Below are 13,940 nucleotides of genomic sequence, written 5' to 3' on the forward strand. Positions count from 1 at the left end.
ACATTTCTGTTTCTGGGCATGACTCGTGCAAAACATAAAAAAGAAAAAAATATTGGAGACCCACCCAGCCGTAGCACAAGACTTTATATTTAACCCTGGCTTTACTGCTTTGCCAAAATATACAGGTGGTGAACTATGTATTAAAAGTCTGGGTAGATTCCACAATATAGTGTTATTTTATGGTTAGAATATCCCTGAATCTTAGCATTAGAACCCCTCACACCTCAGTTGGTGTTCAATGACAAAGATGGAAAGTATGGCACCAGAAGACATGGCTTTTATTAATCCTGTCCTCCCCCTTTGACAAATTGCGTGCTATTGGACAATCACTCTTTGAACATAATTCTCTGCTCCTTTTTTTACAGACACATGACAAACTTACATTGGTTAAATACACTGAGAGTATGTAATGATAAGAAAGGACTGTGACCGAATAATCATTTGATTTTATGAATTGGGGAGAGAAAACCTAGTCTCACAGCTCACTCACTAAAAATGTGGTGTAGTGAAAATGTTATGGGCCTTGAAACAAGGAGTCCTGCACTGTGGTGTAGGTACTCTTGCTTCACCAAATTGTTTTCTCATGGTCAAATCATGTCCTTCCTGAGCCTCTGCCCCCTTCATTGTCATTATGAGATAGAAGTGGGTGAGTCACTGTAGGCTTGAGCCAAGCTCAAGCCAGATGCATGGGTCTGGTTCAGCTGGACGTTCACTTGGATCCTCGAGCCCAAAAGAAGTTGAGTCTTCATGTGGCGTTTGTCTGGCCATGACGCTCTTACTTAATGCGACACCCATGCTCTTACTTCATGCGCCAAGAATTGAAGACAGATCATTAACTGCTGATGTAAAATGAGAGACAGAAAAAAATATCCATCTAGTTGCTGAATTCCACAATGTGAATTCAGAAAACTTGTGTTCAGTCCCGGCTTTCCCACTTGACCAAAATATATGATCCCAGGCAATTGTTTTATTCCACCCTGCCTCCTTTTTTCATTATCATATATGAGAGCATCTTGAAATACATGAGTTCTGGATGTGTGCTGTACAAAAACATCTCATGTTTTTATTTAATAGACCCAAAGAGAGTGCACATGACAACTGACTTGCCTCTTTGTTCACTAATAGCATTGTCATCAGAGATGAGGGAGGGCCATACATGTTTCTAAGTTCATATTTGAAAACTGTCACTTCTAATGGCACTCAATGCAGTCATACAATTTGACGTATTAAGGTAAAACAGTTCTATGTGTTAAAGAAATGCAAGAGAGTATCATATTTTTGCTTGTTTGGTGGACAAAGTCTTTAAACATGAAGGTGTTCCCAAAGATGCGTGGTGTAGGGCCTCTTCTGTGTTTTTATTCTTTACTTCAGTTAACGTGTAAATGCGCTTGCCCATTCAATATCTTTTTAAATGTTTGTGTTTATTCAAGTAAAAAGCAGCCTAGCGCTGCTGCTCACCAGAGGACAGTACAGTAAGTATCACTGTACTAGATAGAGACTTTTGTTTTATACTGCCACATAATTAAATTTGTGCACACTTTTGTTACAAGCTGCTCTGGTCTCCTCATTTCCACGAATAAACTAATTTGTAACTCTTCCTTATGTGGGGTGGGGTGGGCCCGCTAACATACAGGTCACAGCATCCACATGCAATTACTCCTAGACTTAACACAGGTAAGGGATGCACAAAATGTTTTCCTTCAATAAATGAAAGAGTGGGTCATAATCAATGGATTGGCAAATGTGTCAGGGCTTACAATATAGAGCCCTTGGCATTGCAGGTCATGATCCATGCTAATTCATACATTTTTTCTTGCTACAGTTTTTCTTGCACAGTTCAGACGTCATCCGTATCTTATATTTAGTAGGGCCTGTTACATGATAATATGGAGGCATTTGTTTGCATTCATCCTCAGAGTCCCACTTTATTCTCATTATTGCTCGTGTATTTTGTAGGAGAACTGCTTAAATGCTGAAGTGGTCGACCAGATCTATAAGAGAAACCCAATACTACGTCACACCCATCACCCACTGCACTCGCCTCTTCTACCTCTACCATATGGCGACATCAACCTGAATTGTGAGTATGTGAACTCTAGAAGTACCTCTTCATAGATGAATTGCCTCAGTAGCACTAAATGATCAGTTTGAAATTAAATGCTTAAAAAGTGGTAATCCCACACGCCCCCAAAAAATTCAAATATTCAAAATTTTGACAAAGTGAATTCAGAAATGGAAAAAATGGGAAGGGTGACAAAAATATTTTAGGGTGATAATAAAGAGGGAAGAGGAAAAGTGAGGGGTACACGTCATTATCCCCAACCTCTCTTCAGAAAAAAATGAAGAAAAATAACAGTAAGCACCGAACGGAATATGGGATATGGGGTTTACCCCCATAAGGAAAAAATAGGATTAAAAAAAGTGAAAGGAACCAGCAGATGAGGGGGAACAATTCAAAGTTATAATAAAAGAAGGAAAGATAAAACTAAAAGTGACAACGGAATAAACAATTTGAAATTGTGAGATTCGTTCAAAAGGGCAGGACAAGGTATTTTCATCAGTACGTGAAATATAAAGTATGCCAGTTCTAGATCATTGCATTTGCTTTTTAGTGTGATATGTAATTTGAGGAAAAAGCAACAGAATTAGTATGATTTGCTCGTTGTTATCAGATAAAGGCCGAACCACTTAGAACTCACATACTGGAATATTCAGTGGAAAAAATGTTAAGATGTGTGAAGTATCTTAGAAATGCTCATGTGCATGGAATGTTTGCTTAAAGAATTCCAGAATTCATTTTATCACAAAAGTACCACTCTAACTTTATAAGGAGAACCTAGCCTTGTACGTGCCCATGACGTTTGAGCATCAATATATAAACTAGTGTCCACTAGATTGGACCCTTTACATAGCTGACTAACCTTATGTAGTCAATTTTCTTATTTTGGGCTTTTTATATTACTTAACGATTTGTAATTGGTGGTAATAATGATGTAATTGTGAGGGGTGATTGTACTCTGGAATATCAAATTCAAGAATATTGTGGACAAAATATTGACAGATAAAGTACATATGAGAAAATAAAGATTTACTATTCCTAACTCCACATCTATGTACTTCGAAGATATATATATTGTCGCCGTACCTACATTTGGAGTTAGGAATAGAAAATCTATATGTTCGAGGCATGTGGGCTGCTGAATTCATATCTGTGCATAGATCGCCGCCTAGTGTTGGGTCCGGATGTTTGCACGTTGTTGTCCTGGAAGAGTCTTCGAAGTATCCTTGGATAGGTGACTCCTCCCCTGGACTACAGTGCGCATGGGCATCCTCTCCATCCTCAGATTGTTTTTTTCCGCCATTGGGTTCGGATGTGCTATCTTAGCTCAAGTTAGGAAAATATTTTGTCGAGGCCACAAGGCCTTTAGTTCGCGTCGGTACTGTTTATCGATCGGTTTTCGATACTTTCTGTTAGTTTACTAACTTTCAGCACCGACTTTGTTCGCATTTACCTGTCCATCAACTACTTCGACGATGGAATCGAGGACGCCATTCAAAAGGTGTCCGGTATGTAATGCGAAGTACCCACACATCGACGTCCATCCGGTGTGCAACAAATGCCTTTCGCCGGACCACGACGAGTCAACATGTATGGCCTGTGCCCGGTTCCGTTCAAAGAAGACTCTGCGGAATCGTCGAGCGGCGAGGCTCGAAGCGCAGCACGCGGCACCGGCCCCAGCTGACATCTTCGACGACGCGGACGACGTCGAAGAAGTAGAAGTCTTACCCTCCAGTCCCGTTTCCGACCAAGAACCCGGATCGGACGAGGCCGACGAGTCACTCTTCCACAGAGGTGAAGACGACACCGAGGTAGGAGACGACGAGGAGGCCTTAGGGGCCGAAGAGAGTAGCTCCGATGATGAACAAGGCCTACCTGTTCAAACCGAGAATTCCCCAGTGCCACAGACTATGGCTCCGGTCGAGGGATCGCCTTCGGGCCTTACCCGAGACCTATCACGCAGTCCTTCGGCCCCGCCCTCGGGCCCGGCCTCGGACGTTCAGCGGCAGCCATTACCGCTTAAGCCAGCTGGTTTCCCTTCCACGAAACCGAAACCGAAAGCTGCTCAGGTTCCTACGAAACCGAAACTGAAAGTGGCGCTAGTCGGATCGAGGCCTTCAACACCTTCGACGCCGGCGCACCGTGTCGGCACCGACCGCACCAAGGGGGACTTCGGTGCCGAACTCGAGACGGGCGACATGGGAGTCGACAAACGGAAGAAGGCCATCGGCGCCGACAAACCTGCTCGGTTACCGGCGTCGACGCCACCGACACCGAGGGCCGTCCCGCCTGCTACGCCTCGCAGCACTCCCTCGACGACACCGAAACCTCACGTGTCGAAGACGTCGACGGTGATCTCCGCACCTCGGCTCAATGCACCACGGGCGCAGAAGATATCTGCAGCCGCCTCGACGACCCTGGCGGGGGCCACGACCTCTAAGGCGCCCCGAGTACGGCCTGGTGCAATGCCAGGCTGCAAAACCAAGGCTGCCCTCCAGGACCAGTCGGGTTCGATCGATCCAGCGGTTTCGTCGGTGCCGACCAGCATTACCTTCGGCTTGCCTCCATCCACAATCCCGAAGGCGTTTCAACTCAGGACACAGGCCACCAAAACTGCGGTTACGCCTGTCGAGCCGTCTCCGTTACGCGTCATCGACGCCGACACTGGCAGGATGATTCTCCACGACCGAAGGATAACTTCGGAACCGCCATTGGAACCTTTCAGGATCCCGCTAAAGAGGAAGCTGCCTGTGGACACAGAACCTCTCCTGTATGAACCCTTTCATTCACCCTACCAGGATCCACACCGGGCCTCCCCCACACGCTCCGACACGGATGCATTGGAGGACTACATGGGTGAACAAGTCCCCTACCATGTGGACACGGACCCTGATGACCAGCAGGACCCTGACCAAACTTGGGGCGACCCTGCAGACCCCAGTGCACCTCTTGATGCACAGGACCCACAACTATATGGGGCAAAAACGTCACCCACAGAGGATACTGCGGCGTTCAACGCTCTGATTGAACGGGCGGCGAACAACCATGATGTACAGCTTCACTCTGATATCATCGAAGATGACTTTCTAATGGACACCTTTGCATCCTCAGAAAGACATGTAAAGACTCTGCCAATGTTGAAGGGGGTCCTTAAGCCAGCCACTGACATTTTCAGGGAACCCACCAGGGCACGAGTGATAAACCCCAGGATCGATAAGAAATACAGATCAGCACCTGGGGATCCTACTTACATCAGAGGACAATTACCACTCGACTCCATCGTTGTGGCGAATGCCCGCAAGAGGGCACACTCGCAGACAACGGGTGACGCTCCTCCCCCGGACAAGGAGTCCAAGGTGCTGGAGACCTCCGGCAAGCGAGTTGCCGCACAAGCTGCAAGCATATGGCGCATAGCTAACACTCAAGCGCTCCTAGCCCGCTACGATAGGGCGCACTATGACACAATGGAGCAACTCCTTCAACACCTCCCTGACCCCTACAAAGAAGGTGCAGAAATCCTTATCAGAGAGGGACAGCTACTCACAAATGCTGCCATCAAATGTGCACTAGACGCTGCTGACACGGCTGCCAGGGCCATCAACACTAGCGTCATCCTACGACGTCACGCCTGGCTACGTATCTCAGGATTCAAGCCTGAGGTACAAAACAATATACTTAATCAGCCCGTCAACCCCGACTTTTTGTTCGGGCCTGAGGTTGACGCCACCCTCGAGAAGATAAAAAAGGACACGGACACTGCAAAGTCCATGGGCGCCCTACAAACTCAGTCCTTTCGGAGCGGCTCCTTTCGTCGCCCCGGAAACAAGGGAGCAGGCAGAGGACAGGGGTCACAACAAACATATAACAAGGGTAATACGCAGACCACCTACGATAAGAACACCCGAGGTGGCTATCGTGGCTCCAGTACCAAGGGCAGAGGACGTGGCTACGGCAACACCAGGTCCTCCCCCAAGAACAAGCAGTGACGCCCTCTCCCTTCCTCCCGACCACATAACACCTGTCGGGGGAAGGCTACAACGGTTCCTGTCCACGTGGAACTCCATCACCACGGACAGGTGGGTCAAAGATATTATAAAATACGGTTACTGTCTGGAGTTAACCTCCACTCCACCCACAATACCACCAAGAAACCGTCCTATGTCCTCAGAGCACTTGACGCTCTTACAGCAACAGGTAGAAAGTATGCTTCTAAAAGGCGCTATCGAGGTCGTACCCGTCCACGAGCGGGGCACGGGAGTTTACTCCCTCTACTTCTTAATTCCAAAAAAGGACGGGTCGCTCAGGCCTATATTAGACCTGAGACCCCTGAACCAGTACATTCTTTCGGAGCACTTTCACATGCTCACTCTACAGCAAGTCCTTCCGCTTCTCCAGCAGGGAGACTTCCTAGCATCACTGGACCTCAAGGATGCGTATTTTCACATACCCATCCACCCCTCACACAAAAAATACCTCAGGTTCACTGTTCAGGGGCAGCACTATCAGTTCAAAGTCCTTCCCTTCGGCGTGACAACAGCGCCCAGGGTTTTCACAAAGTGCCTAGCTACGGTGGCGGCACATTTACGGAGACAGCACATACACGTCTACCCCTACCTAGACGACTGGCTCGTTCAAGCGAGATCAGCCCAGCAATGTGCAAGCCACGTGTCCCGTACCATTCACCTTCTTCACAGTCTGGGATTCTCACTAAATTACCCAAAGTCTCATCTCCAGCCCGCACACGTACAACAGTACCTAGGTGCGACTATAGACACTCTGGCGGCCACAGCTCAGCCAAATTTAGTGAGGATCAACGGCATACAAGCGCTGATCTCCAAGTTCAGACCCAACCACTCGCTTCCAGCGCGAGTGTTTATGCAGTTGATAGGCATGATGGCCTCCTGCATCTTCATAGTCCCGCACGCGAGATTACATATGCGCCCACTTCAGGAGTGCCTAGCACGTCAGTGGAATCAGGCTCAAGGACAGTTGAAAGACCTAGTGTTGGTGAGCGGTCGGGCATACAACTCTCTGCATTGGTGGAATCCACAAAACCTTTGCAAGGGCCGACCGTTCCAAGAGCCTGTTCCACAAATAGTACTGACAGCGGACGCGTCTCTCCAGGGATGGGGAGCTCATGTACTCCACTACACAGTGCAGGGACTATGGACGACACAACAGAAGAAGATGCACATCAACCTTCTGGAACTGATGGCAATCTTCCTGGCCATGAAGGCTTTCAAAGTACATCTGTGCAACAGGGTCGTGTTGATCCGGACGGACAACATGACCGCAATGTACTACATACAGAAGCAGGGAGGGACACACTCTCCACAGTTGTCTCATCTGGCTCAGAGCATGTGGAAGTGGGCCATTCAGAGGAACATGTTCCTCATGGCGGAACACCTCCCCGGCAAGGACAACCAGATGGCGGATCTGCTCAGCAGACACAGCCACCAGATGCACGAGTGGGAGTTACACCCATCGGTACTCCAACCGTACTTCCAGCAGTGGGGTCACCCAGAAATAGACCTATTCGCGACAAGCGAAAACGCAAAATGCCAAAGCTTCGCCGCCAGATTCCCACACCCGCAGTCGCAGGGCAATGCGATATGGATGAACTGGTCCGGCAGATTTGCGTACGCTTTTCCCCCAGCACCGTTGATACCGCTGGTGGCTCGCAAACTCCGACAACACTCCCTGACACTCGTCCTAGTTGCTCCCACGTGGGCACGCCAGCCGTGGTACACCACCTTCCTCGAACTTTCCATGGTACCGCATCAAAGGCTGCGGATCAAACCCGCGCATTTGACGCAGAACCATGGAGAGGTTCAGCACCCAGATCCGCAACAGCTGAACCTGGCGATCTGGCTCCTGAAGTCCTAGAGTTTGGCTATCTCAATCTGCCACCTGACTGTATGGACATCATCAAGGAGGCCAGGAGACCCACTACAAGAGCTTGCTATGCAGCCAAATGGAAACGGTTCGTCATTTATTGCGGTAATAATGACATTAACCCGCTGGACGCATCCATCCACAACATCATATGTTACCTCTTACACCTATACCGATGCAATCTGGCGTACACCTCTATACGTGTCCATTTGACCGCAATATCAGCCTATCTGCAAACCAGGCAGCACCTCTCTCTCTTCAGAGTGCCTGCCATCAAAGCATTCTTGGAAGGACTCAAACGAGTCATTCCACCTAGTCACCCACCGGCTCCAATGTGGAACCTCAACTTGGTCCTCACACGCCTGATGGGTCCACCCTTTGAACCTCTACACTCATGCGAGATTCAATTCCTTACCTGGAAAGTAGCCTTCCTGGTAGCGATCACTTCCCTAAGAAGAGTTAGTGAACTCCAGGCACTAACCGTTCAAGAGCCATTTATTCAGGTTCACGCCAACAGGGTCGTACTACGTACCAACCCCAAATTCATGCCCAAGGTAATATCGCAGTTCCACATGAACCAGACTATTGAACTGCCCGTTTTCTTCCAAAACCCACAAACTGTTGCAGAGAGGGCATTACATACACTAGATGTACGGAGGGCCCTCATGTACTACATCGACAGGACTAAACCCTTCAGGAAGACAAAACAACTGTTCGTTGCCTTTGCCCCACACCACAAAGGTAACGCCATCTCCAAAGCAGGGATAGCCAGATGGATAGTTAAGTGTATTCAAATCTGTTATCAAAAGGCAAAACGCACATTAACTATTCCACCACGAGCCCACTCAACACGCAAGTTGGGGGCTTCCATGGCCTTCCTAGGAAATATTCCCCTGCATGATATATGCAGAGCAGCCACATGGTCCACTACACACACATTTACAAAACACTATTGCGTAGATGTGCAGTCAAAACAGCAGGCAGCTGTAGGACAGGCTGTTCTCAAAACACTTTTTCAGACCGCTGCAGCTGGCACGGGTAGCCGCCGCCAATAGAGGGCACTGCTATGTATTCTATGCACAGATATGAATTCAGCAGCCCACATGCCTCGAACTGAATATGCTACTTACCAGTATGCATCTGTTCTTGGCATGTAGGGCTGCTGACATTCATATCGCCCTCCCTCCTCCCCGGCGCCTGTCGCAGCTGCAGCTCTCAGAATTATTGCAAGCATGGTCATCACTTTCTGTATCTACTCCATCACTGCCACAATGGCGAAAAACAATCTGAGGATGGAGAGGATGCCCATGCGCACTGTAGTCCAGGGGAGGAGTCACCTATCCAAGGATACTTCGAAGACTCTTCCAGGACAACAACGTGCAAACATCCGGACCCAACACTAGGCGGCGATCTATGCACAGATATGAATGTCAGCAGCCCTACATGCCAAGAACAGATGCATACTGGTAAGTAGCATATTCAATACTTACTTTCTATATTTTGTCCCTTGATAGTCCATCTATGATAATAATGTCTCACGCTATCAATTTTCAGGACCGCGTACTAAGGATGTGTGCCATTTTCTAGTTGCCCAGAATGCCCTCTTTTTGGCAGGAATTTTTGTCCTTTCTTTCATTGCATTTCGATATTCCTCCTAAAGTAGGCACGTTACTCATTCTGCTTACGAACTACCATCTTAAATCATGACTGGTCATTTAACTTTATATGCCCTTCCTTATCACTACATATTTCTCAACACCTAACCTCATTTCTCATATCTATTTACATCTTGCAGAGTATCATATTTTTTTTCATCACCTGATCTGGAACTTCACTTTGGCCCGTATTCAAAAAGGGCCTGCTTCAAAAGTTGCAAATCTGCTCCTGTGGGATTATTGCAAAGGGTGTAGATGGTTTCCAACATTTATGGATCCGCAAGTGAACATTAAGTATTTTAAGAGTCCTAAAGGAATTTATTCAGCCATTTATTTTCTTAAAGACTCAAATGTTTAAATATAATCATGCATGCAGATTTGCATGAATTTCCAAGGTGCGATATGTACGAGGTTTGTGAATATCCACAAACCTACAAGTTTGGTAGCACCACCAAGAGGTCTCCACAAACCCACACTAAACTTTTGAAGAAAATCCACAATTGTTGCAGTATTTTCTTCTTTATAAAGACACGTTTGCAGCTGTAACATTTTGCTGTGTCCGTTTTTTCATTCAGACTTCACCCAACCCTTCTGCAGTTAAAGGAGCTGCAGACCTACAGAGAAAACTCTCCACACAATGGGAATTGAACCTGAATTGTAACTCAGGGCTACTGCATTTGACCTGCAGTCTGTTGCTATCCAGCTAGGTTTGCTCTCTACATATACATACATACACCTCCCTCTCTCCTCAACAGAACTCAGTCCCTTTACATCATTTGTCGCTTTTTACTCTTCCTAGTTTCACCAACCCAATTGTATTATAGCTCCCTGTCCTATTTGCATCTTTATTTTCATAGCTGATTGTTTGTTTTAGCCATATGGGACCACATTACAGAGAGTGCCCCAGATGTGCAGCCTCTGTCTGTGCCTCCTATACACTAGTATTACAGAAAGTGCTCATGATGCTTGTGTGACTCTGTCTGTAAAACCGATAGTGCCAGCATTACTTGAAAAGAGAATTCAGTCCGCAGTAGGGGGATTTCAGTCCCTCCTTTGATGTAAAAGGGAGTGCCATCTGCTTGGCGGAAGCTCCGTATTTGAGTAATGCTCTACCCTGGGAGCAGTGCAAGTTTGTGGTTGCTGTAAAGGCAGTGCATTGTTTGTAATATTATGCACCATCTCTATTTGTGGCCCGTGCACCTGATGAGAGGTGCACCATTGTGAACAGGAACAGTGTTCCTGTTACAGGATGCAGGCCATTATGCTTAAAGTCTTTCACCTTTCAGCATGAGACCCCTTGCCTCACCGCTATGCCATTGTCTTATCTGCTCGCCTCCTTATAACTCTAAAAATTGCTGTATCCCCAGAATGGCATTAAGCGTCTTCATCAGAACCTCCTAGCTACTCCCATGGATGTGTTGCTTCCCTGTTTACCGTATTCTTTTGGCATTTATATGGCGTTCATTACAAGGTGCCAATGTGCTTTGTGGCTTGTCTGATTGTGTGGTTGCATCTGTGCATTGTTGTTCACATACACATATGCAAGATTAGCATTGTAAAGAAGAGAACCAAAAGCAGAGAAACACAATTAAACATTTGAAGACCATGGGGGATTCATAGAGTTTGTTTTATGTCAACCTTTTGCTCTTTTATCTCTAGTACTGAAGGATAAAGGCTATACAACTCTTCAAGATGAAGCCGTCAAGATCTTCAATTCTTTGCAGCAGCTCGAGTCTTTGTCTGATCCCGTTCCAATAATTCAGGGTATTTTACAGACTGGACATGACCTGAAGCCTCTACGAGATGAGGTATACTGTCAGCTGATCAAACAGACTAACAAAGCACCCAATCCTGGTAGTGCTGGGAACCTCTATCACTGGCAGATACTGACCTGCCTGAGCTGCACCTTCCTGCCGAGTCGAAGCATCCTCAAGTATCTGAAGTTCCATCTGAAAAGGTGAGTCGAGAAAGAAATCGGACCCATGTCCATAGCCAGGCACAGTTGTTGAAGCTCATTGCCCCTTCGGGATCTTAAATGATCTTCTCATGTCGGACGTACGTTGTCCATTACGTCACCCTTTGTGTCGCTGTTGCAAGTGGTGTTGCAACTGCAAGTTCAACATCTCACAGAAAATTAATAATGAGCAGCATATTAAACATTTGTGTGATATAACAACTATTTTCAAAGTGTTATCTCACATTAGCTCGGAAAATTAAATTAGAAATTGTATTAATGCAGTGGATTGAAGCCGAATCCATAGTCTTAATGTAGATAAAGGCTCAGATATTTTCCCTACTACGTTTGTGATGATCCTGCACCTCCCTACAAACAATTAAAGGCACCTTCTGGTAACTTGAGCGCAGGCTTGTTAAATGAGGCAGATTAGGTATTTTTGTGCTTCTCTAGAGTGCATTGGAGGTACAGCAAAGCGTTGATAGATGGTGGTGTCTTGCATGTTGACTCTACACTGGAGGCATGTGCACCCTTTACTAGTAAAGAACCTAGTCCTTTCTGTTTCATGGCACCGAAATAGCCAGGAAGTCTTAACATGGTGCCAACACTTCCTGGACTTATTGGAAGAGATGGGCAAAGGAAAAAAAAGAAGAGACAGTAAAATTGTAGTAATGCTTGTACTGTAAAACAGTCCAAGTGGTATATTTTTTAGTAGAATTTGGTCATTTGTTCTAAAGGTGAAATATCTGTGGCAAATGAATGCCCTAAGAAATTAAACAGACGATAATAAGAAGCATGGGTATTTTGCAATTATTTCCTAACCAGCTATGTACTTGGCACCTTTTCTAAATAGAATACCTTTGAGAGAAATTATTAATTGGTTTTGAGAGCTCACTCTCAATAGTGTTGTTGTACATAAGAAACACATGGAAAAGTTCTGAAACCTTTTCATCCCAGGTGATTGGAAAATTCTGTCTGATGTTATAGACGATTGTAATGGTGGTATATGGAATATGCCCCAAAAAAGGCACATAAGAAAGAAAAATAAATCTAACTTTACATATCTCCAAATTTGTTACATTAAGATGTAATTGCTAATGGAATTTTGGAGCCCTCATTCCTAGAAAATATGGAAAGAACAAGAATGTCTATTACATTTTGAAAAGCTTCTAAGATAGTGCATTGGTCAAAACCAAAAACATTCAGGGAAAGTTTTGTGACTAGTTCAATGTAGTTATTGCTATATTTCATAAAGCAGTGCAATTTTATTAATTAAACGCCTATTAGATTTTCTTGGCCGAAATGTCAAGCAGTTGTGTACATCCTAGTCTGCTTTCAGGTAATTAATTGGTGAGAAAATGGTCAACATCTCGTTAAAATTATCAGTTATTTAAATACTGATATTAGATGCCCCTAAAATGATCTTGAAATTACCAAAGTGCAAGCCCCAGTCCAAGTAACATTTCAAATATTTGATCTGGTGGTGCTTTTTTTTCCTAACAATATTTGAGGATCCCTTTGTCTTTAATCCACAATTTTAAAACCTGCATTATCTTATAAACATAGCTGCTTGTTTTTGTCTTAAATTATAGCATCTGAATGAGCCACTTACATTCTGGCATTTGGGCTATATAGTGTTAGACACTTGCATGAACTAATAACTTAAAATTTTCCTTGAAATGCAGGATCCGAGAGCTTTTCCCAGGAACGGAAATGGAAAAGTATGCCCTCTTCACATATGAATCACTTAAGAAAACCAAATGTAGAGAGTTTGTACCATCCCGGGGTGAGATAGAAGCACTCATCAAAAGGCAGGAAATGACATCGACTGTTTACTGCCATGGTGGAGGCTCTTGCAAGATCACCATCAACTCTCACACCACGGCTGGAGAAGTAAGTACACAAATGCTACTTAACAGCAGCCCTGATGAGAAAAAACAGAGCTGAACTGATATTTCGCGCACTGCACTTCTTTATTGTAGGCAAAGTTTTAGACACCTTTGTGGTCAAAGTAACTGTTTAAGTCCACAGTTAGTCCAAAACTTTTGGTATTGTGTGTGCATATCGGGCCAGTGTAAGCCATCAGTCCCATAACAATAGTTCAAGAACTCTCCTACGGACTCTACAACTTGAAAACAACAGTTACAGCACTCCAACACTATAAGTTCTATACTGCAAAAACCATACAGCACTTTAAGTACAACACTTTAATACTATAACGTGCAGTAATACATCTACAACACGACATTAGTTGAGCAACAATACTGCAGCATGAAATCCTCAACTACAACTCCTGAGCAATTTCTGCACAATGATTGCCACAACGGTTGAATTCCTACGGTACACAGAATCTCCCAAGCTAAGCACAAACAATACT

The 13,940-nt window shown here is 45.4% G+C and overlaps 1 protein-coding gene across 2 annotated transcripts in view; it reads left to right on the top strand.

Moving 5' to 3' along the window:
- The window catches only part of MYO10 (myosin X), a 481,006-nt gene that overhangs the window by 440,070 nt on the left and 26,996 nt on the right, over nt 1-13,940 (top strand). For both annotated transcript variants that reach the window (XM_085606080.1, XM_085606081.1), the window contains 3 exons: nt 1,957-2,080; nt 11,269-11,566; nt 13,249-13,456. In XM_085606080.1, coding sequence (XP_085462206.1) covers nt 1,957-2,080; nt 11,269-11,566; nt 13,249-13,456 — 630 coding nt within the window. The remainder of the gene's footprint in view (nt 1-1,956; nt 2,081-11,268; nt 11,567-13,248; nt 13,457-13,940) is intronic.

This window comes from Triturus cristatus, chromosome 5_1 (genome assembly GCF_964204655.1).
Source record: "Triturus cristatus chromosome 5_1, aTriCri1.1, whole genome shotgun sequence".
Classification (NCBI taxonomy): domain Eukaryota; kingdom Metazoa; phylum Chordata; class Amphibia; order Caudata; family Salamandridae; genus Triturus; species Triturus cristatus.